Source organism: Leuresthes tenuis, unplaced genomic scaffold, assembly GCF_036924035.1.
Source record: "Leuresthes tenuis unplaced genomic scaffold, fLeuTen1.0.hap1 SCAF_16, whole genome shotgun sequence".
In the NCBI taxonomy this organism is placed as follows: Eukaryota; Metazoa; Chordata; class Actinopteri; order Atheriniformes; family Atherinopsidae; genus Leuresthes; species Leuresthes tenuis.
Window position 1 is genome coordinate 7022348 of NW_027325370.1, and position 27689 is coordinate 7050036.

Genomic DNA, 27689 nt, shown 5'->3' on the forward strand with positions numbered 1-27689 from the left:
GTGTCTAAGTTTTCACAAAATGCTTTATAGTTTATTCATCAAACATTTTCTGATAGCCTGTGATATTTTTCCCATTCTCCTTGCATATAGTTTGTAAGATTTACAATTACAGCACACATAAAACATAAGCATTATCTAGTCTATAGAAGAAAAAAAAACTTTAAAAAAAATGTAAAAGATAGATATAAATGACCACAAGTACAAAAGATGCGTAACCAGCCCTCCAAGTCAAAGGTTGCTTTGGTTCAATTTCAAGAGTTTTATGCAATTTGAATCTGTCCATGATGGCAAAAAAGTTGGAGCACTGTTTGAAGCGTAATCAAACAGAGTGGAGTTATTTTAATTTAAAACCCATGTTTGGTTGAATATACTGCATTTAAAAAGTTAAAAAGTTTTGGAAACTAGAGGCTAATTTTGACTTTAACGACAGCAGCACATCCCCAAAGAAATCCAAATTTTTCACAAACTCCGAAATTGCTTTTGTACTTTTTGCCTGTACTGAACATTAACTAAATCTGCCAGAACTGTCTTTTCGTTTTCTTTTTGAGTTTGTGAATACTACCCTAACGTACTGACTCATGAAAGCAGGCAATCACAGTGACAGTGCTATAATGTGTCTGTCCCACTCTGATACATTGCTGTTTCTTCATTTGGAAGCGGTCGTTCAGGTTCACCCTGTGATTTGAGTAAATCAGTGATTGAGAAGAGCCATAAAGTGGCTTTATGTCCTGTCTATATCCTCATTTTTAACGTTTGTCAGAAGCTTTTCCATAAGATGTTGTGTTTCATTACAGAGAGGGACTTAAGTTTTTGTCTTTAATGTTTAGCAGGTCTATTGTTACTGCTCTTGCACACCTCCAGAGTTTTTTTTATTCATAATGTATGAGAAACATTCCTCTTCATGTGTTTCCAATAAAACTTGCTTACCAAAACATGAGCAAATAACAGTTAAAAAAAGAAGCGCAAACTGTGGCTGCAATATTGAAACACACTGATGATGAAATAATGATATAGATGGGTGCCTATAGGGTCCTGTGAGAGGAAAGCCTCCTGTCATATTTTAGGAGCCTCCGATTTTTAGGCCACCTTTCAATTAGAGAACTGATATCTTACTGGTGAATGGACTCACACATAAGACACAGTTTATTGATATTATCATTATTCATGTTATGTCAGATAGTGATACCCGTATAATGAATGGAATCACAACTTCCTAAGGGTCCAACTGACAGCAGGAGGATACTGTGACTACTGATTGACAAGCGGCTGGCTTTACGAGTGTATTTTGCAGGGTCAAATGCTTTCCAAGAAACTTAAGGCCCCACATCTTTGTTAAGCTCAGAGCAGTTTTGTTTTCACACCAGCTTAAGAGAAGTCTTCGCGCACAGAGCATTTTTCAAGTCCAGCAACAAATCTGTTTCACAACAGCTGCAAATGGGACAGTCAAGCATCAGTCATAGTAAAGGACAACATTTTTTAGAATTAATGATGGACCGTAACCAAAGCTGGTTTCATGGCAAACTACTACCAGCATCATTTATCACTTCGAAGAGCTACTTAATGCAATGCTAAAATTGTGAATCTGCTTTTAAAAATACATGTAAGGATCTCTGGATTTGCAGCTCTTTCCTTCTAAAGACACATGTCAAGCTGTCAGAGGAGTCAAGTGAGTAAGAAGGAAATAATGGCTTTAGCTGCTAACTAGGAGCAGCCTAATGTGAGAACAACTGGCTAACCTAATGTTGAGATGGATGTTGAGTGTTCCCCCTTGCAGTGGGGCCCTTAAAGGGGGCTTTCCTTGACCTCTGGGGATCCCCCTTGACCCCCGGCACAGAATAACTGCACTCCAGTAGTGGATCCTCCTGGCTTTTAGTGTCTACAGGGAGAGCATGTTGAGGAACCAGAGGTAAAGGTCCTTTTGAGCCTCAGCACCATTAGAACCATAAATCACCCGCAAGAATCTCAGGAATCCAGCACTATCTGTTCCTTCTTTCTCACAACCCCCCCCCCCCCCTCTCCCGAAAGTGAGCAGATTTTCAGGGAGGAGCTTTTCTTTTCTTTGCTTCCTTCTATCTCTCTTGGCCTTTATTAGTTTTCTCATATCACCACATCTCTGATACAGGCGCGGTGAACACCTCTCTGTATTTGATTCAAAATGTTCATGTCTGGATGCCGTATGGCTCCCCTGACAACTACAGAGATCTGCTGCAAATGGTGTCAAATATTTACCAAATGACAACTGATCCATGGGATGATTATGAATTGGGAGCAAGAAGTCATTCTACCCAGGATCAGTTTCACTGCTTCCCATTTCATAGCTGTCAGTAGATCTCTATGACAGCTCATTCACTAAGACCACTGATATAAAACTGTCAGCATGCCCAAAATTTGCGTCCAGCTTTGTTTGTAAAACTGATACTTAGGCTCACATTATCAAGTGTAAAGGAAAAAAATGCTCCTTTATCATGTGAAGTTATAATATTTGACAAGTAAAAGTGTTGAAGCCCTGAAGCACAAGTGACCCACTTCTGTCAAAAGTGCCCTTTTTACTCGGTTAGACTCCAACATTTTGAAAGGGAAATAATATTTCTATGACACAGTTTGCGTTTGAGAATCCACTCTCCATAAAAGCACAGCGGATGCCAGTAAACAACTCCAAGTTGTTCTTTAACATAATATATTGTCATCTGTGATTGAGCGGTATTGGTCTCTTGTGGCCGTGTGGCATGCTGGAAGGGCTTCCACACTACACAACTAACATGCCCCCTGAGAGGGAGGCCAGCCCCAACTTGCAGCACTACAATTTGGCTATTGAAAAGGCAAAGGCTGGGAAGGAGGAGGCAAGAGATCTTGTCATGGTGCCCAGTGGGTTTAGAGTTTGTGGTTGGAGCACTGGAAAGGCTGCCTTGTCTCAGTGATTAATGACGGGGAACTCTAAGGCAGAGGAGAGGGAGAGGTAGGATTGTGCAACTTGAATACTGTAGAGTTTTCAATGAATCTAAAGCATGCTTTAATTTTGTTACAGAATCCTTCTCATTTTTTTCCATTTGGGATCGAAACCAGGAATCTTCAATCATAAAATACTGCTGGAAAAAAAAATTCTTTCTAATCAGCTATGAATTGGGTAAACACTACACAAGGGCTACAGTTTTCCCCAATGCATTTGTTACGCATGTACAGTATATGGCATCTCAATTAATCAACAGCGGTATGAAAGATTTGTTGGATGTTTTAATGGCTTTAACAAAAAATATAACATAATTCAATATGAACAGTATTATGCTCATTTCACAGTTCAAACATTTTACACAAACAACCTGCTTTTACAGTTCACCATGAAAAGACTTCTAATGCAAAACATGACAACCACTCAGTTACTGTCTAAGAGAGGAAAATAGATTAAAAAAAAATAACCTCTCGCCTTTGTGATTCCCACATGTGTTAAACATGCAACTACACAAATGTTACACTCATAAAAGTACAACAAGAGACAAGTATGTAATCATTGTTCCAATGTCTCCTGCATGCTGTGAAACATGATATGAGCAGCAAATTTAAAGACCAGCAGTCTTCAGTTGCTCTGACTGAGAAACATAAATGATATTGCTTTATCTCTCCTTTAATTAAGATATCTTCATATAGTTTAATTAAAATGTTTTGTGAACAATGAAAGATTGGTTAAGGGGATTGCATTCCTGGGATGATGATCAGACACCCACCAGTCTTTCATAAGTAAGTAAAAGTGGATGTATGATTGAGATTTTGATGAGCACAGAGGGGATGGCCATTATGAGGCCTCAGGGCCAGTTTGAAATATCAGCATGATGATGACCATCTACACCCTTGCGGTAGGGTGGTGGACCATTTGCAACAGATGGAAACATGCAGTCGAGATGGGGCAGATCTGAAGGCTGAGAACACTGAGCAGTGCTGCAGTTACTAAAAGAACTAAACAGGGAAGACATAGCACAATCCATGGAGTGCAGGTCTGAGTATGAAGAGGAGGAAGCTCTGAAAGCACATGCCGATGGGAGCCTCAGGTGGTCTGCACAAGAGCTTAGGCTGTAAGGAGGACTCTGTGAAAAACCTGTCGCTTTTCCATGCATGTGTTGTTTCTTGTGCCTCATCCTGCGGTTCTGAAACCAGATCTTAACCTGCCGATCGGTGAGCTGCAGCCCGGCAGCCATCTCCAGCCTCCGGCGACGATGCAGGTAAGGGCTGAAGTGGAACTCCTTCTCCAGCTCAAGCAGCTGGTTGCTGGTGAAGGCTGTTCTCTCCCTCCTCACTCCTCTGCCTGGCACAGTGGCCACACCACTGCTGACTGATGGTGGAGGAAAGCACATAAAGAAAATGAAATGTTAAAAGGAAGTGCCATGCATCTAACAGCTCTGTCCAGAAATGTGCAGCCTCTGAAAGGAAACCTCAGGTGCCAGCCAGGCCCGTGTTAATTCCCAGCTAATCAACCTAAGACAATGTGGAGCCCTCATTTCTTATTCAGTCGTGCTTGAGACACCATAGAAGACTGGTTGTCTACTGTTTCATGTTTTGAGGGAAAGTTCCCTCCCAAAGAGGCAGTCTGGGGGAAACATCTGACGCCACTACGGCTGCCTGACAGGCCACATTAATCAGTGCGACACATGGAAGCAGACCTGTCAAATCCCCATCTCAGTCACTTAAAAGGTACCTTGGGAGCGACACTGAAAATAACCACCATTAGGGATTCAGCTTGACATGTATATGAGCAATACCAGGGCCCTGTTGATAACAACATGACATAGAGGGGTTAATGGATGTTTAATAAGACCTATAGTGAGTGCCTTAGAGAGAAAGCTGCACTCTGTAACATGGCAGACTGTTTTCTTGTTATATGCTGGCTTGTTTGTAGAACTATGACTGTGATAGCTATCTGTTTATGTGGGAAATAACAGCATCATTAGTATTACATTCAAGCAATCATAAATTAAATTGCTGTTGGTGCCTTTCTTTCATCACATAGATAATCTCTCTTTGAGGTTGTCTTCTGTTATCTTTTTACAAATTGTTCAAAAATTTGATTGTGCACTAAAAATAAACTTACATACCCACCCTTTGGGGCATAGTATGATAGGACTCTATTTTGTATTTGTGCTAAGAAACAACAGAATGTAAAGTGATGATATTTGCCATTTAAAAAGCAGGATCCTCAGTTGCAAATTTATAACCCATGTGCTGCAGCTCTTCTTATTTGAACATTTGCCTACAGGAGTGGTAGAACAAACAGTGCGTGACGCTACATTTGTTTAACTGTGCTGCAACATTTCGCCATAGACTAAAAAGAAAGAGATGTCACATCCGTAGGGGACTTTAGCAAGCTGTTTGGCATTCAGGGTCCTAATTCTTCTCTAAAAGTAGCAACAACCACCAAACCAGTGTCACAACCATTCTCCGTGTACTCATTTTTTTACCTTTAAAAGATTATGAAGAAAAGTTTTGTTACCAGATTGTTCAGAGGCAGTTGTTCGTGGCTTCATCCATGGAAAAATTCCCCCTGAGTGGCAGATGGTGAGTAGACTGCAGCCCCTGCTTTTCATATCCACCTTGCCCTTGGCATTACAGTGAAATGCAGGCTCCAGTGGGCACTCATGCGGGTTCAACCTGGAACTAAGAGAAGTAGAAGAGGTCATGTTTTGCTGTTTAAGTTCTGCCTCTTGGCCTCCTCCATCTCCTCCTCCTTCACTACATCCGAAGTTTGGTATTGGCACATGTCCAGATCTCATTGCAAAACTGTTGCCATGCAGCTGCAGTGGGAGGGCATCAGACTGTTGGGGGTCCATGGAACCGGCTCATCAAACTGTCTAAAATAAAAACCAAGAGTCCCTCAACAGCAGTAAAGAAAAGGACCTCTATCGGTCTAATAACAGATCACCATTAACCTGAATGAATAAAGGCATGCGGAACAGAGCACTTGAAGTAAACCATGTGGAACATTTGAATAATATTTACCAGAAGGGTGCCGTGGTCACGTGTTGCCGTCCGCCAATGACTGAGCTCTGGAGTTGCAAAGTAATCCGTTGGCAACTTGGGGAGCCCGAAGAAGCTTCTGCCATATTTCTTCAGACATTTCTATGATCAGCCTGCCTTTCTTTATCTAGGGATTTAGAAAAAAAAAATCATTGCACGGAATATGAAAAGATGCGAAGAAATGTGTGATCAGTGGGCTAGAGAAAGAGGGAGATGCGTTTAAACGGAGAGAGGGAAATGGCAGACAGACAAAGATTGCACGTGTGGTGAGGAGCGTCTTATTAGAAAGTGAGCAAGGATTTCTTATAATATTGTAAATCCTTCGACAAGTATTGAAGGAGCCGACGCTTGCAGCTGCACACCCTGAACTGTTTGGTGGTAGGTTTTCATCACAAAATGACGGCAGAATAAGAGTTACAGAAGCCATGTGTCTATGCAATGGTATAATATACGGTTACGAGCTGCTTACAGAACACTTTTCTATTTTGCTGGAGCTTTTGAAAATCACTTGAATAGCTTTAGCTTTGCTCCACTTTCCACAGACAAACATAATAACAAATATTGAGACTGTCCTTGTGTTTCCATGCTGCTGGATGCTCAGTCTGCAGTAAAGGTGTTTTAAGCCTTTAAAACTACATTACAGGAATTATCTTTGATAACTTAATTTTCAACTAATTTAGGGGCGCATTATGAATCGGCGAGTTTTTGCTTTAAATAACAGCATATGCTTATAATTCTCGGAGTGGAAGTGTAGCTTAATAGGATTCACTGGGAGTGGTCAAACAAAGGCATGACAGTCATTGCTGCACAAAGACAAAGGAGGCAATCATTAAAGATTTTTTTCTCTATAGGACGACTCCACTCATTTGCATTAATCAGACATCACTGTACAGTATCGGTCGCTAGCTCTATGAAGCAACATTGTGGACATGTTTTGATGCTCAATCCCGCTTGCTGCACGCCTGAATGGACAAAAGGAGGACATGTTCAGCACAGAGCTCCAATGTGCGCCTGTTTTCAACCACAGTGCTCAGCACACAATACACCACAGGGATGTGGAAATACGGACTGGCTATGAATGAGCAATACATTTAAATGAAATATGGAATTTGCAACTTAATTTAAAAACCCCATGATAGATATTTTCAGGGAGATTTTTTATTATTTATTTATTTATTCATTTTTTTATACTAATAGCTACTTTGATTGTGGTATAACTGAGTTATTATGTATGGGGGGAAACTCATAAAATGCGTTTGCTTAATTTCAGCAATGCACAAATATATGCAAAATGGATAAATAAGTAGAATAATGAATCTAACACAAACATTTTTAAAAGTGCACCCTCTTCCAGAGGGTTGAGAGAAGTCTGGGCCAGTATCAATCTTAGTTGAAGCAAGCTTCGGATATAGCCGAAGTTCCTTCTGGTGTTTCACTGCAACAAAGCTGTCTAGAAAGCCCTCTTTAGATGTCTCAGAGGTGATGGATTATGCACTCAGGGTTGCATAGCTTGGAAGGAGAGGAGCCGTCCTCCTTCTCTGTTTCAACCTTGCTGCACTGTCGCCGGCGTTTTACCTGCAGCTCCAGAGAGCAAAGGTGTGACGTCTTTTAGAATTTTACTTTAATTTAAGTTCCAATTGATGACATAACTGAGCCACTTCAAAGCCACACGAATGTCCCTACTGAACATTTTAGTTTGACTGTTGTTGGGGCCCAACTTTGGACCATTTAAGACACTCGAATATTTTGGTTATTTTAGCTTTTAATTATGGGCGATATGACTAAAGCAGTGGCCTCGTGTTGTCCTCCCAGTGCTCTTTAGGCTAAATTGTAAAATCACTGCAGTCATTGTCAGGATCAGGTGAAAGTTACAAAAAATGTGACATCTGCCTCTGTCTAGTTTGAATATAATACACAATGATTACTATGATTACTATTATTATTATTATTATTATTATTATTATTATTATTATTATTATTATTATTATTATTATTATTATTATTATGATTATTATTATTAGATAGGGAGGTGCAACCCACGATAGAGTGAAAAGTAATTAAATTCGTTTAGTTTTTCTCGCCTCACACCTCTGAACACACTCTCTGAATTGGAGATAGAATCCATGATATACTAGCTCAGCAAGACCATAATTTAGCTCCTCCGTGCCTCCACCACAATTCTCCGTGAACTCTGTTTGAACCGCCTCACTGGCAATAAATCATTTTTCTCTCACACACAAAAGCGCGCCGGTCGCTCGGGGTGTCAACCCTTTTACAATTCCTCCTTACCTTCTGCGCTCTCTCGCCTGCTGACACAAACAACCAAGGAAATTGTCGATAAACTTTTATTTTTCATACCAATAACCCACAGAGCTGCACACAGGAATCGAAATCGGGCGAATGCAGCACAGCTATGCTTTTATTTTCCTTTGCCATAAAGTAAACATTAATGTAACATATATATTCCTTACACCAAAATAAGTATGGTTGTTTTTTCAGGGGAGGCACGGATCAGTTAATGCATGTCCAGGGGACAGAGCTGCACAGATAAGGGGAGACTGAGAGAGAGCTGAGGAGAAGACGTTAATGGGCAGAGGATGCTGTCGGTTAAAACGGTGCATACAAATGGCGCTGTCTTGGCAGAGCAAGGAGAAGATTTATGGGCCCGGTGCCCTATATTGCTGTAAACAATGCAGAGTGAAATGAAAGGACCAGAGTTTGCAGACTGTTCTTCATAAGGGAGGAGAAGACACACGTTGTCAATTTCCCGAACAAATCCCGACTTTTGTATAATCATGTGCATTAACGTGTAGCATTAATGTAGGCCTGCGTACCGCACCAGCCCCCCGTAAAGTCTGGCCTGTCCGCTGGAGAGTGGAGGCAAACATAATTCCTGCAGCTTGGAAAAGTGCAGCTTGAAGGTGACACGTGGCTACATCTTTTTCCCCTTAGAATATTTGTTTAGGTGTACATACATTCATGCACTGAGGCAATTTGACATACGTGATATTTTTTCTCTTCTCTTCTCTTTCATTATTTCTTTTTTTTTTTCTTTGATAAATCTGGTGTGTATCTAAACAGCACAACACTTAAAGCACATTTCGCGCGTGAATTGGGCTCATTTTAAGCTTTTGGAGTCATTTTTACAGTGTAACTTAACGGGTGAAGTGGTAAAGGTTGTTCGGGGCAGGAAGTCATTCCTAGAAAGTACCTTGAGTAAAATGACACGCCAAAAAAATGCAGAAGCACGCGCTTGATGTGTTAAATGAGACCTGGCTGTGGAGCTCATATGCTCAGTCAAAAGTACTTTGGTGGTATTGTAAGTTAACAAACATTGCCCAAATGTGATTTTGCGATCGAGTGTGTTTAAGCTTGTTTTGCATTACTTAGATTATCCATTTTAAAAAAAAAATTCTTGTTGTTTTATATCAAAACTTGTTTATCAATCTTGGACATTTTTGCAATTTGAAAGTGTAGGGAGGGGTTGTCTTTTTTTAGTTTTTGGTTTCACATATTTTCCACATAGTCTATTGTACATTAAGTAATCTGTTATTATAGCATCTATGTAAAACTACAGGGGTAGTCCTCAGACTGCTCCAGGTACACATCACTGCGGCTTAGATGCAACTGGTGGCCACACCAACGAATCATTGTAAAATGAAAAAAATGAAAATAAAAATCAAATTACTCATCCTACAGAGTTGTAGATCTGTAGAGTCAGGATTGCATATTCACATCACCTCTGCTGATGAAACGTTGATAACATAACCATAACTCAGTCTAGTGAGTATCTGGGCCCCTGGTGACACATTCAAGGGAGGAAAATGACTGTCATTTTTAGGGTCCTCAACGATGCAGCAAATAGCCAAATTAAATATTTCTCAGCGAGGCGTTATGATGACATAAAATACACCGATGAGTTCAGCCACACCATAATTTCTATGTGATGTAAAGTCCACACTGGGAGTGTTTATCCAGGCGGCTTACTCGTCCCCTGCTTCAAACGTTCACCAAGCGCTGACAGTATAAATCTTTTCTACATTTCTGATAGGTTTTTGAAATCTAACTTTTATGGAAATGAATACCACTCCACCTCCAACATAGGCGCGCGTACGTACTCGCGCTGCTGCAAGCTGGTGCATTTGCTCCCTTGAGGGAACGGATGGGAGAGAGATTTACGGATTTATGACACACCCACTGCTGGTCAATGAGAAGCAGCCTCTCCGTCCCTGGAAAATAGCAGCGTGACCCCTGTTTCAACCCTCGGCCTTTATGCAGCTGCTATGGCCGCCGTTTAAACACACTACACACATAAACAATGCTCCGGCTCCGCACCTTTCCACACAAACCAAAGTGGAAGAATGAGATACTCACCTGAGAGGAGTAGACAAACATGTGTCGCTGCTCAGCTTGGCGTAGACAATAAATGCAGGTCATAACTCACGTGAGCGCCAGAGCAGCTGCTCATTTCTGTTTTGCACTTGTTCAAATATTTCGATGGGTGCTTGTGTAAAGTTTTTATATCTTCCGCGAGAGAGAGAGGGGCCTCGCCCGAGGTGCTCCATAAATCACACGGAGCCTGCAGCGGTGCAGTGTGGGCTGGAAATCATGTGTGTTTCAACAGATTCAAGTCTGAGAACAAACCAGCTAGAGCTGAGTGAGTGTTTAGGAATTTAAACAGTGAAACTCAAACAAACAAAAATGCCCCATCCTATGCAAGCTGGCGAGCTTCAAAGAAGACACCACCTCTCAAAGTTAACCCACAGATTCGGCTTCAAGCAAATGGCTTCAGATCAACATACTAATTTCAAACTTTAAGAATCATATCCTCATTCATAAGCAAGACTAAAAACAGAGCACGGCTTTGTACTGTACCGGTTAAATGAACAACATGTTTGCTCAGATCATGTGAAAAAGGTAAACTATATACGTTTTTTTAACTCTCATATCTAACGAGGATAACTATCCGTGTAGATATCAAGAAAGGTGACCGTCGATGGCTGCACACTGGTTTGACGTAAAAAAACAGAAATGTGCAACCAATGCTGATTTATGACGACAAACGACGGGTTTTTGTTGAGATTACAATGCAAATCTCAGATTTAGTTTTACAGTAACTCAAAGAAAGTCCAGCGAAGCTATAAAGGAAAGTCACATTCAAATTACGCCCCGTGAACTTTGTTTCTACTGAACACAAACCCTCATTTACAAGAGCTCAAACAAACGATCCATGTGGTCACTGTCAGATGTGTGCAATCTGAGCTTCACCTGCAGCTTCGAAGACATGACGGGGAAGATGAAGGATCAAATGACACAGTGACACGAGTTTGGCTTTCGTTGTCAGCTGTTTATCTTGGAAGACAAGCTGTGGAATATTTTTCCATCAACGCTGAATTTTTGGTCCTTTCCACAGAAGAAATATGTGACCCATATTACAGAAGTGGAGTGTTGAGGCTGAAACAAAAGTAAAACTTTAAATGAAAAAATATTGGCTTTCATTTGTCCTCACCAGTCATAGCACACGGGTCAGCCTTCTAAAGCCAAATACTCTGGGAGAAGTTTGCAAGTGCGTAAAACTAAACGTTTGAGGGAAATGTGGAGTCTCATTGGAAAGTTTGCAAAGATTTTCTGAACAGAATCTTCAAGGTCCCGGTGCATAAACTAATCACAATGAACCAAGTGTCCCAATACTGTCACAAACACCTATAATTGGCAGCTCACTTCTGAACACAGGAGCCAACATGGGACCAGTTAGTCGCTTAAGTAGAAGTCACGTGAGTGCACAGAGTTGAACTATTTATTCTGCATCTTTTTTTAGGGGCCCTGCGGGACTGTCACTAATCGCTGGGAAAAAAATGTTTGGTTTTTTTAATCCTGTTTCTAAATTTAATGTGCAACTGCGAGCAGCCAGCTTGCACCAACAAATCTGCTGCACTAAAAACATTAAATATAAGTTTGTTTTTTTTTAGTATTTTAAAAACTATTTTGGACAAGATCGAATGATGCTCAGAAGGCGCGTATTTGGGTATCCTGAAGATCTGCTGGATGCAGAGAGAAGAACTGTCCAATGGGTTCAACGCTGTCTGATGTCACCCTTTTAACAAAGGAAGCAGCACATTCAGTGATGCCCCGCTGCAGGCCCCTTTAGACTCGACGTAGAAAAATCCACAAAGAAAGCCTAGTCCAAGGGGGACCAGTGAGCGCGCACACAGAAGGTACACGTATAGTGAGTGAGGCAGGTCACAGGGTTGGAGAGGTCGGCCATCCAGACTGAAATGAGCCTAATGGGACAGAAAATGTGTCCTCGAGGTGAACTCGGCCTTCTCCTATTTCGCTCCCAAACTTCAATGAAGTACCTTTTCAGCCTCGCGACATGGAGGCGACAGGGCCGAGAAAAGGGCTGGAGGGATGCTGCGACTGTGGCGAGCACATTAATTTCTCTAATCTGTCCAGCAACATAAAGGCTCCTGGATTCATTTTTCAGCGCCGTCTCACCACTATTCTTGTGCCTTTCCAAAACCACGTCCCAAAAGCACATTTCAACATCTGTTCCCGTTAAACTGCTCTTTTCTGAAGTGCATTTACATGTAACTGCACTTCAGAATTGCAATTTCACATTTGTGGAGAGTGGTAAACATTTCAGCATGGTAGATAATATTTGATGGGATCAAAACTGGCTATCTTCAGGGCTGTTTTCCAGAACATAATACAAAGCTCTGCGGTGAAAGATTGATGATGGAGAATATCTATTCCCTTTGTGTTCCTTTGCCTCCCACTACGCAAGGCATTTTATAAGACCTATTCATGTCACAGTTTCAATAATCTATCAAATTCTTGAGCGTCTTTGGGTTTAACTCATGTTTAAACTCCATCTGTTCAAAAAAAAGAAAAAAGAAAAAGTGGGATGAAAAAAGGAGAAACAAGAAAAATCTTAAGACTTGTCAGTTGAAGGTGCTGTTTGAATGATAACTTTCTCAGTCCAGCAGGTCTGCAGCTGTAAACAGTCCTACAGTCCGATGAAAGGCGCAGGATGACGTTGCACAGTCTTCTTAAGCGCCGGTTTTTGAAATAGTGGGGTTTTGTATTCTCGCGAGTTGCTGCAAACCATGGAGGTAAAGTGCACTGGGGAGTCAGAACAAAAGGATGTTTCTACAAGCAGAACTCATAGAGTGAGCACACAAGAAAACATCCCTACGGCCAGAACCTGATAACAAAGGTCAGGCAGTTAACCACAGCACCTTCCTCACTGTGAGATTTAACCAACACCACACGAGGCATTACATTGGATCTATCGGCAGTTCACCACTTTATTTTTTTTTTTCAATTTTTATTTTTCACATATGAAAACCCAGTCGCATGGTGCAGTGGAGAATAGAAAAAGCAGGGCCACTAGTTGTGTTACAAAATGAATAAGAATATTATTACAACAAACTATAAACCACAACACATTACAAATGTACTCTAAATGAACCGCATGCATATTTGTGTTGAAGTCAGGGCGACGGAAGCAAAGGGCTTCATTTGTGGCACCAGCACAGGCAGTGCAATGTGGACTGGAGGGCCTCAGAGGCTTGTCTGTAGCGTTAATTTAATGCCCTTCAGACTGATGAGGTTGCACGTATAATGCGCAGCGTAAACTACTTCTTTTACATATTTCAGAAACAACTTCAGTCCATTAGACATGAGTCTTTACCACAAACATGCACACACACTCATTTCCACACCCACACACACGCCATGTTTGTTCACATTACTAATTTAAGGGCGCAAAAAAAGAAGAAGTTGAAGGGTTGAAAACCTCAGCCTGAAAACACAGTGATTCTTAGTTCCCTCATAAAATGTTCTATATTCACACATATGTACAGTGTTAAGAAGAACCTCCACTCTACAGTAGTAGACCTCATCATACCTTAAATGAACCTCAAGCAAACGTTATGTAAAACTAGTAGACACTCACTGTTTTATTGACCAATATGATTAGCACAAGTACACTAAACTCCGTTTATTGCATTTCACAATAATCTGCTTTTGAACGGTCTAAACACAACAACAACACCACACAAACTAAACTGCAGATCAAAAATCCTGTTTCTGAAATACACGAGGTAATTCACACATGGTTGTAGTCCTAAACACACAAGTTCAAGATCAATGGTGTGTTCCAGCTTTTTTATACCAAAAATAATTATTATTATAGCGATATCCTTCCAGTGTTGTTTGAAATAAATAGATTGTGCATTTTACCTTGGGCAGCAGGGCAAAAGAATGGCCCACAATAACATTTTGATAAAATGTATATTTTTTTCTACTTTTTCCTCCTTCATTCAAAACATTTTTCAATAAAAAACATCATAATAATTGAACTTCAAATAAATTAAACCCTGTGTCACGTAAAAATAATTCATCGGTGTTCGCAGTAATCCATGCCATATAACATGCATTTTATATAACTTTGGACTTAAAGGAAACCGCACATGATAGCTACGAAAACAAAATATATAATTGTTCTATAAATAACCAGTTCTTTGTCTACCCCCACTCTTGGTTCGTGGTTTTTATAACCTGGTAATATCCTCGCCATGCTGTGCTCCGGTGAGTTCATCGGGGGCCCCAGTGTTAGTGGCCGAAGCAGCGGCCACTCCGCCGGCTGCTGAGCTTGTATTGGACCCGGAGGAGGAGGAAGATCTCACTTTGGTGTTCGGGAGCCTGTGATCCTTTTTCCATTTCATCCTGCGGTTTTGAAACCAGATTTTAATCTGTCGCTCGGAGAGAACCAGGGTGTGTGCGATCTCGATGCGCCTCCGCCGTGTTAAATATCGGTTATAGTGGAATTCCTTCTCCAATTCTAAGACTTGCTGCCGGGTGTATGCTGTCCGAGACCGCTTTGGCTCCGTCCCATTGTAAGCAGAGTTCACTGGAAAAAGGAGAAGTGGAGAGAAAGAGAGACACAGAAGGGAGGAAAGGAGGGGTAAACAAGAATGGCCTCAACTGAGATATGGCTCCAAAGATTTATTGGACATAAATGTTTAGCTGTTTGAGAAATTTAAATGGGAAGTTAAGAACTTCTCAGCGTAATGAGAGGACACTCACATCCAACCATGATCTAAATTATTAATGCAAGATTACAAAGCTCAGTTCTTTTTTTCTTATTCATTTCTCCCCCTCTCTCCATCGCGCAATACATAACAGCAGAAGCCACATGGTGATACGGCTGCCCTGAGTATACCTCGGCTATAAAATTTATGGTGGGTGTAATTACCAATGCCGAGTCGTAAATCCGCCTCAATTGTGCCATTTCAAAGGCTTCCCTGCTATCGGAGCAGGGGCTGGCAACGAGATGGGAGTCAGAGGGACAGATAAAGGGAGGGAAAGGGAGAGAGCAGCATGAGGAGAGCAGGGAACATAAACACACAAGTTTCCTACCAGTGCTGACGTGAATTTTCTTCATCCATGGGTACACCACAGGCTGTTTGGAGGAGGCTGTGCTGTTTGGATGCTCCGGGGTAGCTTGGTTGCAGGCGGAGGTTGCGGCCGGTGGGGTGGCAGGGGACATGGACAATTGTGGGGTTTCACATGAGGCAGGTTGCCCTTTTCCTGTCAGCAGGTGCGCAGAATGGGGTACTCCATGTCCCCTTGGCGTGTCGGGCTCAGGGATGCTTGCACAGTTATACTGGCGCTCTTGGTAGCTCGCCCGCGGAGGATATAACTCCTGGTGGTGATGCTGGTAGCCAGTGTCCCTTGCGCGGCTGTAATATTCTGGACTATGCTCAGGGATGTAGTTATTTTGCGAATATTCCTCGCATGGAGGAAATTTCGGATCAATGTAGTTAGACTCCATCAAATACGAGCTCATGATCATTAATTTCTGGAGTGGAAAATAATTTTTCTAGCTTTGTCGTTTTTCTGCTCCATAAAGCCCTCCTACTTGCGAGCAGCCCTGTAAAGTTACTTTAACCACGTGACCCAATGGCCCAATAGCAGAGTAAGAGGTAGTTCCCGGATAAGGAACCAGAGGTATTTAGCATACCTACAGTCGCCATTGTGGGCACAAAGCTCTCTCTCTCTCTTTTTCTGTGTTTCTGTCTCTCTCCCTCTCCTTCTCCTTCGCCACCCCCCTCTCTCCCCCTCCCTCTCTCTGGTTGTGTTACCAAGGCAATTGATCTTGGGGACAAAACTAGTAGCTGCTGACCAAGGAAAAAATAAAACAGGCAAAATCCACTGGTCTCAATTATTCAAAGGGACAATGGTTCGCCAAGGATAAGGCACCACAATAGCGAACCAATCATTTTGTTAGTTTGCATGCCTTATATAAAGGTTATCTGCTAATTAATGGAGCCACAGTCTTTACCAACAGTACTTCAGCTGTGAAACAGATTACGTCCATTAATACAGTTACGAATTAGAGCTCCCTTGTCTGTAAAGAGGTACTCCTAAAACCATTTGAGTACTAATGGTTGATAGGTTGTGACTCTAAGTGTCAGGGAGCACTGGGAAGGTGAGATGCTCTGGGGGTGTGGCTGAATTTAGAAAACATGCTTGATCATTCACAAAGCTGGACAAGACTGGACATGAAGAGACAGCTGTCTGGGAAAAAAAAGGCTTTTCCTCCCACATTAAATATGCTCCAAATCTGCAAATAACATAAGGTTCTACAACAAAAGAATTTGCATCTGTTTTTATTTTAAGTTTTGGCGAGAAAAACAATGAAAATGTGTCTGACTGAATTCAGCATACGTCACCAAAAAGCTGTCAGGGTAGTCAAAATATGTGTGAACCAAAGGTGTTGGATGTTATTTAAAGAAAGTGATAAACTGTTAACAGTGGTGTCATGTTGGCCCTACTCTATGGTACACAAAGAAAAAAGTAGACAAGCCAAACAAAACTCAGACAATAACTTCTGCCTCTTAAGACCTAGGTGAAAACCTTATATATGTAAAGTTTGATTTCATTGTGAGTATTTTGATGACACCAGCAAAATGCTATAGAGCTGCAAAGTGTTGCAAAAACAGATCAATGATACATATTACAACAAATCACAGAGCAGGGCTGCAGTGATGCCACAAATCTGACAATTTTGCAGCACAATCTGTCAGGATTGAAATCAGATTAGCGTGACGTCACAAACCAGGGAGTCTCAGAAAGCTATGATCTGTTTACTTAACAGCAGAGTACTAGTGTTATGTAATTTTGTGGCTAAGCAAAATCCAGAAAGCCAACTTCTGGAGCAATGCCACATCTTAGTGACACATTTAGCAAGTCCTCCCACATATAGGGAAGCTCTTAGAGATACTTGTAAATAGAGATCAAAAGCTTCAGCACTTGGCTCCCTCTGACAAAATCACTGCACTTGACTGCATTGTTTCCCCTATCCTCATGGCTGTGAATGATTCTGAGAAACCCTTGTCTGCAACTTTTCTGCACATGTTGTAAGCTTAAAAAAATAATAAATGAATAAACTGCATGTTAGTATGACACAACACATAAGAGCTGCAAGCCATATTCCATTAAAAAAACATACAGAAGAAGACTTCGAAGAGAGCAGCATTCCTTAATATCCATATAAATAACTGATATACATACAAAAATGGTTACACTATCTTTTATATGTATTTTAAACATCTCCTCACCTATTTGAACTATCCAAATTTTATCCAAATATTTTAGATTCAAAGATATATTTCATCCCAGCTGCCATTAGGAAATCCAGCCTCTACATGTTACATGCTAATCCTGGCTGAAGTCCTGACCATGGGTTACATTACTGGTGATCTCCTTTTATATTGTAAACGGATCCTGCCTAGAACAGTTTATGCTTGTCACTTGCTCTTGGTAGGGAGCTAGCTTGTCACTCTGTCTATGGTTAACTCCCTGATATCTGAGCAGTCAATACTTCCAATGTGACTTACAAATATAGTAATGACAATAATAATTATAATGATATAACAATCAGAAAAAGAAGAATATTTATCAATAAATACTAGGGTGCCACTTGAAAAAGATTGGGCCTGCTCAGATGTGTACGTCAATATTTTGGGGAAAAGCAGCACATTGGATATCAAAGAATCTATTGTCACAGCAAAAATGGCATAATAAGGTTAAAAACGACGTGAAACTGCATATCATATTTCTGGCTGTAGTGTTTGTAAAGAATGCGCACGACATTTCTATTACCCCTTGCGAGGATGTTAGAGGCGTTTTATAGAGCAATAAAAGCCGTAAATCAGTCACTTTTAAACGACCCCTGGTTTCTAACGTGTTTTACAGGGTCTGACACAGTAGTAGTCGCCCGCTGCACACATGGCTTCACTCTCTGTGGCCTACCTACACAGTCCGTGGCTGTTTTGGACTATGAATACATTATGTGACAGTGTTATTGCATCGTTTGTGTCCGGGTGCAGGCTGCACGTATCATTGCTGGTGCTTGTACTGTGCTTGCAAAAGCAGGAGGAGAATAAAAGCCAGAGAGACGTGAGGAGAAGCAGATGCAGGGCAATCCACTGGCCGGCGCGTGGTATTTCAGTTGCCCATGTATTCCTGTAGAGACGTATTTGCGATTGTTTTTACTCCACACAAATTCGGTTCTACAGGGTACATATAGACAACTAATGTGTTTTAAGTTTGACGCTGCAAAGGGGATCTGTCGGGTAAACAAGCAGGTTATCATGTCTGACATCGAAGTAGCATGCATTACAGGGAGGTGCTAAAACATAGTCCATTGCTGCATAGAGGAGAAATATCTAAGAAAGCGTGTGCCAAAGCGGGTGTTCTTTATTACTGAAGCCACACACATAAACCAGTTCTCTGCTATTGGAAATATCTTCTTCCCCCAAAAAACATCCGTACGCACACACACACACACACACACACACACACACACACGCACACACAGACAGAAACAGAGGACAGAGAGGGTCTCTTTTCTCAACATTCAGACTCTGTCTTTGAGGTGGCTCCTGTATGAATATTCAGTCACAAACACGCAGGACACAAAGGGACGGCGTGACAGCGCAGATGAAAAATAAGTTTCTATTGTTCCTAACCATTTCTTCTGCTTGCTATTACCATACTGACCGCTCGGTAACCTTTCTTCCTGCCACTCTCGAAGCTAATGAGAAAAGCCTTGAATGAAAAATGCAATATCGGACGTGTGACCTGTTTCGAGGATATTAAAAACAGAAAACATGCTCAGATTGTGAATCAATGGAATTGATCACAGTGGAGGGGCGCATGGGACTTCAAACACGGCCAAAAACGTCTAAATCTGAATATGTCTGCGCTCGCATCACTTTGATGTATTTTTCTAACATTTGTGTTTTCATATTTTATCAATCTTTTCAGTTTTTATTGTAAGATAGCTCTTCCGGCCAACGAGCATCGAGCTGTCCTAGAAATGATCACAAAAAGTGAATACTGTTGTATTAATTTCTTTGGCCATATACTCATCTATTTACGTACTGTTTGCTGTGCACCCAGCCGGTGTGAAAGAGCTGCACGCACACATACTCCCTCTCGCCCCGTGCGCTCTGGCGAACGCATTTTAATATTAGTTAGACAGCCTGACCCGCGTTTCACCCCTCGTGTTTGACTGGTTCCAATAGTTCACTGCCAAGGATTATTGATGGAGAGACAGCAATGAATTCTTTCTTCCCACAAATGGCTTTCAGATCGTGCACCTAGTTCAATAACTAGTTATAATGTTGAAGTAGAAAAAATGAGACCCTCAGGCGGACTAATTTGATGTTTCATTTGTTCATTTGAGAGATTGTGAAGTTCCCCACCCCCCCTACACACACACTGCAAAACAGCTGTACAAGCGTGTTCGCACATGTAGGTTACATGTGTAAACAAAATAAATCTGTGCTAAAATATGTAGAGGTCGCTCTGTCCGTTTGGGGCTGTTTTTAATTTGGTGGCCGAGTACCTGAACTGGATGTAGGCAGGGCAGTGATAGTGCTCCCTGATGAAAATGGTTACGATGCGCATTTAATTAAACCCATAACCTAACAGCCTTTGTGCACTTACTCTCCACATGCGTAATAACGTTAGGGTGGATGGTCCAGTTAGAATAAAAAAGTTTTAATGAAGTGCAGACAGACTGTACGCTAATCTTATATGAATAGTCTTTAAAAGCCAGGGGAGCAAAGGTGGTTTTAGAAACTGTATTCTCCCCACATAAACCGCTGCCTGGCTTTGCTGCAGTGTTGTGGTTCATTATACTGCACAGTCAAATGCAGCTAATTTCCGAAACCTCGGTTCTTCTTTTCTGAATATCAATTAGATCCAGTCTAAGAAGCTCTTAATCAATCTAATACTTGATACCGAAACAAGTAAAGCGCTAACAAAATGAATAAACAAAGGCCAGATGTCAGAAGAGACAGCTGTTTGCCTTCAGCCAAATTACAGGCTCCACCACAAGGTTCACTCCTGACTGAAGTCAGGTGGATATGAGTGGGACGATGTTCCTGAACACATATATTAGATTAATTCAATTAATTTAGTGAGGGTCCCATTTGCAAAGTCGCGTTTGGAGGCGAAATATACAAATAAATCAGCTTGGACTTTGTGTACAATATTGAGTTATTTGCTCAATTTAAAATGTCACAAAAAAGTCTTGAAATAGATAGTCTTGAAAATAAATGTAAAAAATAAAGTATCTATGGCTAAAAAATTTAGGCAATTTTGAAAACACAGCTTATTTTTGTCTACTTTTAAAGTCAAAATTGTTAAGAAAAGAAACAAACACGAGAAATGAGCAGAAAGAAATCATGTTGCAATGATGCCATATCATTTTTTTTTGTTTTGTTGTAAGTCTTATCCTAATGATACTTCTGTTTCCAACGTCCTCTCTCATCTCCTGAAGGGAGGCTGTGCTAGAAAAATCTCTGACATGTACGAGCTCCTGCAGAACAGTGACCGGGGACAGACATTTAGGACGGGTCGTTTTCAGACAGCGAAACTAAATTTACAAGTTTTTTTTTTGGCATTTCCTTGGGCAAATGTGCTATGAATAGATATCCCTGGACTTCAGCGCCGATGAATTATGGCGCTCGGTCAATAAAAAAAAAAAAAATCACGACTTTGTCTTCGCATTGCAAATACATTTTTGCCATGTTCCGAAACTAAGTAATGGAGCTTTATGGTTCTTATTTGGACAAAGAGAGGTCTGTGCTCACCCGGAAATGACCTCTGCGGATTGAATGATGACGATGTCAGCTCCACAGGTCAAAGAAAGGAATACAAGAGCACAGTGAAAACGGATGTTTACGCCGTTTCACTTTTACGATGGAGTTATTGGATTACCTTGAGCAGGAGCTGTTTTAGGATTAAACTATATATTTCAGTCAATCTTTGCATTGGCTGGAAGCCACAAGAATGAAATTATTTCGATGCAGTGACTGATTTCAAAATGTATTTCTATTAGAAACCATCAATTTGTTTTTGACCAAATAAAAAGAAAAAAAACTTTTTATTCTGGGAATGACTGATTATTTCTTGGCACTGGAAGTAGAATAATTTAGAATTAAAAAGGAAATTTTGAGTAGGGAGGGGGGTTAAAACAGAATCAAATCTCTGGAAGAAATGACCTCTGCAAGATACCATGGCTTGGACATGATACCCCCACAGTGCATCACTCACACAGGAGCGTGTTACACAGTGCCCCCTATTGAAAGTGCACGATTGATCCTGAACACCTGAAAGCAAACCTGCAACTCTATCCTGACAAAAACATGCTGCGCACAGAGGGCAACTCAATAAGACGAAACCCAGCAAGTGACAGGCGACTTGTTCGTGTCACAGGAAACAATCTAATTTGGATGAGAGTTTAAAATCAAGATAAGTCTTTTTATTTCTGTTAACGGCAAATATCCCCTTTATTGGTTCCCAATTCTGCATTACTGTTTGCAGGTGCATCCCTGCTGCACCAGGCGCCTGTTAGCTGCCATAAAACTCACGAAACTTGATAACAAAATGTGAAATTCCACACATTGAATAAGAACAGAGTGCTATTCCATGCTGTGGTAATTAAATACATACGGGTAATTAAATAATGTGTTCAACAGAGGCAAGGAAAGTGTACATTGTCCCACCAGTCTCCAAACTGATCACTTCCGTAATAGCTCTCTATGGGATGAGTTAACAAGCCAAAAAATAAGAGATATTTGTGTACTATATGGGAACGTTAAAAGTACGTTTTGATCTAAAGTTCACACCCAGACTGTTTGGGTTTGACTTTGGATCGTTACAAAATTACACTGCAAAACTTATTGTTGGAGACATGACCTTCCAACAACACGATGCCAGCTCACCAGCAGAAACAGCACAGCGGCTTCAAGGTGAAACAATAAAGCCATATAATTTAATCTTTTCTTTTGTCCAGCTCTCACAGTAAATACGTGCAATGTGTTACACAACATAGCAACATCAAAGTAGGGACAATAACTAATTTATTTGCCACAGAGACTCCAAAATAACCAAAAATATTTCCTTTCACAAATCGCATGCAAGCAAGAGAGTCGCAGAGAGTGTGTGAAAGAGGGGGAGGGAAAGGGTGAGTTGGGTGGTGAGGAAGGACTCCAGATGATTTTTGATAGTTCTATCTCACTTTTAATTTTCCTCAGTCACTTTTTGTTTTGTTTTTTTAAAAAAAGGGGTTTTGGTGCACTGACACTACTGACATGCAGAGCAAACTGTTGAATCAAGCCGTCTGACCAAGTGGGTCGAATTTGCTGCAGAATTTAAAAATAATTTGCTATTGTTAATAATATTATCATTATTTTGTTCTTTAAAGACGAAAATGCAAGAGATCAACTAAATAACTCCGGAGCGATGCTGGTTTAAAGCGTCATGTCAATAAAATGGCTATGATCCACATTTCTATGTGATCCTTTTTTTTGTTGTTGGTGGTGAAGTGAACATGTAGATATCCTTTAAAACATATTAAAACGAACATTTGCCATCTATTTCAATAACATGACAACTGCATTTATATTCATGGTCAGTTAACACCGTTTATTTCGGAGTTAGACGGCTGAACGTCCATGCATTCAAAGTCAAACTAACATTAAACAAAAGCGACATTTTTCAGGCTGAAATAACGCCACAGACGCGGGCCTCTTAGTCAAAGTTAAAAGCAACTTACAGCCGCAGCTCGTAGACCTCCGCACCGCTCCACTCCACAGTCCGGAGAAAGGTACTGCATCCTCACTGCCACAAAGCCCTTTCTTCCTCCGATAAGGGGAAGCCAGCAGCTGCGATTCCGGACAGTTAAGATTATATATGATGTGTATATATCGAAGGTTTGTCAGCTCTTCCAGGCCATAAAACCCACTTAAATGACACCACGTGCTCCCCATGCACCATTCACAGGCCCTGCTTGGGGCAATTGGCATATGTAACCTTGTAAACTTTAAAATATCCTAAAAGAAAGACATACAAAAAGGGACTGAATACATCGTCCACATATAGGTTAGGCCCAACAGAGCGCAGAGAAAGTGGACGCTTAGCTGGCCGGTTGTCTTAAATCCAGGAAGCTCAGTAGGAAGCTTTTAGTTTGAGAGGTGAGTTGATTTTTTTTTTTTAATTTTCTTTAAGTAGTGGTAGAGAGAAGAATTGCCTCGTAACCTCGGGCTATTCTGCGTCATATACTTCCACTAACGCTACAGTTGAATTCAGGCACCCAGCAAGTGGCTTGATTTTATGTCCTCTATAATACTCAGTAGTGCTGCTTTAACTACATTGGTATTAAAGAGCAAGCTGATATCATAAAGTGGCCATATGGCCTTTTCACTGATGACGCGTCAGTCTGCGGCGACAGGAAAGCAAAGTTTAGCGTTCATGTTGTGTTGTTATCACAGGCTAGTGTGTCCCTTCCTTCCCTGACAAAACAGGAAACGGAGTGTGCCTGTGGTGTGGTGCAAGAGGGGCAATAAAGTTTTATGAGGGCTTTAAACTTCAGAGCGCGTTTGTCAGCCTGAAAAATTCTGGGGAAGACTAAAGAGACGTCGTCAAACAAAAGAATTCTACACTTAAAGGACGTGCAATTTATTCAGAGGATACACAGCTTAAAAATGAGAAGCAGTCATTTTAAGTCAACTGTATTATTTTCTCTAATACCTTATAACCTTGATGTGAGGGGGTATTATAGAAGTGGGCACACTGGCAGTGGGATATTTCCTCAATTTTAATGATTTTATTGGTTACAATCCACAAACAGGCCATCTATTAGTTAGTCCAGGCCTTGACTTTTCCAGGCACCTTTAGTTGACAAAGGGGGAAAGAGATCGCTTCATTGCACATTACATTATTATCACAGATAAACACTGAAGTACACATGTTTCAGATTCATAGGAATATGACAGAAGACAGGGATGATGCCTTCACAGGAATCCAAAGACAGTGCTCACTGAACACATCACACGTTCAACAACACCCTGACTGCAACACACTGCTTTTAAAAGAAAAAAAACGAGAGGGAATGTCGTTTTGAACACTTTGCTTATATGACAAGTTGAGATTTATTTAGTTTTTTCTTGAGTTACTGACCTTATATTTGAACAACATTATGACATAGGAAGGATGCAGGTCACCGTCCAGCCACCACTACACTTACCCCAACCATGAGCACAGATTATTAATATTGTGCAGCTTTTAAGTGCAATGCAGACCAAAGCCTGGCAGCGTGAGGGCTCCCCTCAACCTCCTGTTCCCTTCGCGCAGTAAAGTGAGGTTATCATCGCATGGGCGGCAAATTAATTTAGAAATGTAAACCGATTGATCAAAGTGAGTGATATTCAATACATTAGGTCCCAAACTGCAGCAAGTGACACATAATTGGTGATGAAGCACGCAGAGCGGTGTCATGATGTCATTGCTCCTAGCGGTTCATCCGAAGGTCAGGCGGCACTCCAACACTGTGCAGTCAGCGAGGGGCTGAAAACGTGCTGCATGGGTGCCCTTTTACTCCTTCACTTTGATCTTTGAGTCCTTCTTCCACTTCATTCGTCTGTTCTGGAACCAGATTTTGATCTGCCTCTCGTTTAGACACAGATTGTGGGCGATCTCTATGCGCCTGCGGCGGCTCAGGTACCGGTTGAAGTGAAACTCTTTCTCCAGCTCCAGAGTCTGGTAGCGGGTGTAACTGGTCCTGGACCGCTTACCCTCCGATTCTAAAGTGGTATTAAAATAAGTTAGTTTTCAATAGCAATGTAATTGTCAATAAATATTAATAATAGATTAAGATATTATTGCATTAGATAAATCTCGGTTATTCATAAACTGCAAGCAAAGATCTACCCACTTAGCCCCCCTCCCAGCCCAGCGTTTAAAGATCAAATATTTTCACACTACTTAATCTAGCCTGATAATACTGTGGATTTCTGCAATAAAAAAATTATGATGTGCTGATAAGGATGATTGGCCAGATACTATAAATATACTAAGCGTAAACTAAGAGGGCCCTCTTCATCGCTTCAGACATAAAGAACAATATTATTGGTTAATAAATCTTCTTTAATTTCAATACGTAAAATCAGATAATTGTAAAATGTGGGCCTCCTTTTAGACACTGCCTCAGTCTGATACCGCGCCACAACAGTGTAGAGCAGTACAATGTCGTGGGAGCAGAAACGGATATGTACAGTCCAAATAAGCGGAATTAATAAACGGAAAGTGATGTTTTCCAGATATTTATCTATTTATAGACTGACACAGGGCCAAGTAAAGCCATAGGCCTGCGCTGCTGGACTTTCATATATGTAACATCCCAGTGTGCTCCTGGATATTTACATGATGTAGGAACTAAAAACAGGTTTAGTGGCTTTATTATTTTTTTTCCAGCAAAAGTGTTTGCCTTGTAGTCCAAATAGTGAGACAGTGGTTTAAGGGCACGGGGAAAGAGTATGCCTATTCAAATCTTTTCGAGGTGAAAAGTTCATGATTGGGTCAGGGCATTGGTGTTTCCCAGAGTTCAATTTAGGGCTAAAGCTTTTTCTTTCTCTTCCTCCTTGTGTGAAACATGAACAAAAAAAAGGGCAGCAACTAATACTCTCATTTGGATTTGTGATATTATTTCGTAGTTTTATCATAGTTTTGGTCTCTTATCCAATCATACGACCATAAATCACACCACAGATCACCTCTTCACCGTAACAGAGCAGGTTTACGAGCAATGGATGCCTTTGTCATAAAATTTATGACCACGAGTTTTTATTATTTCCTGCGTTTGGCCTATAAAACTCAAGAGGGACAGTGGAACGAGCGAAAAGAAGAGTTGCTACGTTAAGAGTGTATAAGGGAAAGCATCTTAGCCGCACTTTAGAAAAGAGGCAAACTTTACCGTGGCTCATGTGCAGTTTTGTCATCCATGGATAAATCTGTGGCCGCTGCTCACTGTCCTGACGCTGGTTCACATTTGTGTTTCGTTTCACTGATTGCGTGTTGTCCGCGTTTTTGCCGATTTCCTGGCTCTTGTTGCCGCCGGATTTGGCGCTTCTGTCCGGGTCTCTGTCAACCCCGAGTCCCAGCAGCGTGCTGCTGCCGTAGCTAAGCCCGCTTGCGTCTACGGACGAGCTACTGGAGATCATGGTTATCTGTGGTCCTGACGGGAGAGGAGTATCCGTGTTGCCACGCAGGCTAGTTTTCATCTCCTCCCGGTCGACAGAGGTCGTGGGGACGGGACAAGAGTAAATCCCGTTCACATTAGCACCCTCATAGCGGCTGGACCTGCGCCCAGAAAGATCGAAACTAAACATAGTGTTAGGAGAAGTTGTCTCGCTTGTTTGCCTGAGATCGGAGCTGTCAACATAGGAGCTCATTTCAAATTAGCACCGACACTTTCTTTTTTTAAACTACACAGGACAGCGGGATGGGAGTTGCGGGGTTTTCCTTGTTTTTGTTGATCATTGCTTTTCTTTGTAGCCGCTTTTGGAAAATTCAGAGCTGTCTGCCTTAAAAAAATAATCCAGGATTTATAGGTGGAGAAGGCTTTGGTATCTTTTTTTTAATTCTTGATCCGGCGCGCGCTGCCCAAATATGGGGTATTTGTATGCGATCACGTGCGCATGTTGGCCAGTCATAAATTGGCTTGATGCTCAATGGGGATATTGATGAATAGGAGAAACGTGTCCGGTAAACTTTGAGCTGTTGGTTGTTGGGGACCAGGCAGGGGTGTTTAGCGCAAAAAGGGCAGGACAGTAAGACAAGAGCGTCATCTGGCGTCTGGAATGGAGAAAGGACGGTCAGGAGCGGCCAGAGCTCTCTGCCACTGACCCACTTCGGGTCCAGTAGTGTACTCCTAATAATAATAATGTTAACAATAATAACGATAATAATCATTATTATCATTATTATTATAATACTAGGTTAATATTTTAGGCATGCATTTCTTGAAACACGAACGTCGCTGTGGTTGTCGTGACTTTGTATTACCGTAAAGCAGCTGGAGGGAATATCGGAATGTTATGGTGTTCATACTGTCCAAATGCTCATTCCCGTTCTCCCGTGATACCAACCAAAATAAGAAAGGGTTCTAAAGATAATTCTAAAGAGGCAGAATTTTGCTTAAAATGCCTCTCCAAGCCGATCTGTTTCCGCTTGCCCGTGCAGCCTACTCAATATTACACAAAAAAGGAAAATAACTCGTGATGAAGTGAAAAAGTAACGGCAGACTTTCACGGTCATACACTCTTTGG

General features: G+C 41.3%; 3 protein-coding genes across 5 annotated transcripts; all 3 read right to left on the reverse strand.

Annotated features, from left to right (window-relative positions):
• Window positions 1–3141: 3141 nt before the first annotated feature.
• LOC140272183 (homeobox protein Hox-D4-like) lies at window positions 3142–6066 on the reverse strand. 2 transcript variants are annotated; one of them, XM_072367542.1, is made up of 3 exons: window positions 5983–6066; window positions 5477–5834; window positions 3142–4321 (listed from the first exon to the last, which is right to left on the reverse strand). In XM_072367542.1, exons 2-3 carry the CDS (start codon window positions 5811–5813, stop codon window positions 3798–3800), a joined length of 861 nt encoding a protein of 286 aa, XP_072223643.1. In that variant the 5' UTR covers window positions 5814–5834; window positions 5983–6066; the 3' UTR covers window positions 3142–3797. The 2 variants fall into 2 exon arrangements, with proteins under 2 accessions (XP_072223643.1, XP_072223644.1); XM_072367543.1 differs by lacking the exon at window positions 5983–6066 and having other exon boundaries at window positions 5477–5875.
• On the reverse strand, window positions 6042–18515 carry LOC140272184 (homeobox protein Hox-C4a). 2 transcript variants are annotated; one of them, XM_072367545.1, is made up of 3 exons: window positions 15424–18515; window positions 14563–14914; window positions 6042–6127 (listed from the first exon to the last, which is right to left on the reverse strand). In XM_072367545.1, the coding sequence occupies exons 1-3, from the start codon at window positions 15857–15859 to the stop codon at window positions 6124–6126; spliced, it is 792 nt and encodes a 263-aa protein (XP_072223646.1). In that variant the 5' UTR covers window positions 15860–18515; the 3' UTR covers window positions 6042–6123. The 2 variants fall into 2 exon arrangements, with proteins under 2 accessions (XP_072223646.1, XP_072223645.1); XM_072367544.1 differs by lacking the exon at window positions 6042–6127 and having other exon boundaries at window positions 13944–14914.
• A 5642-nt stretch (window positions 18516–24157) lies between these two features.
• Window positions 24158–27002, reverse strand: hoxc5a (homeobox C5a). Its single transcript, XM_072366958.1, has 2 exons — window positions 26336–27002; window positions 24158–25166 (listed from the first exon to the last, which is right to left on the reverse strand). The coding sequence occupies exons 1-2, from the start codon at window positions 26811–26813 to the stop codon at window positions 24958–24960; spliced, it is 687 nt and encodes a 228-aa protein (XP_072223059.1). The 5' UTR covers window positions 26814–27002; the 3' UTR covers window positions 24158–24957.
• Window positions 27003–27689: the final 687 nt, after the last annotated feature.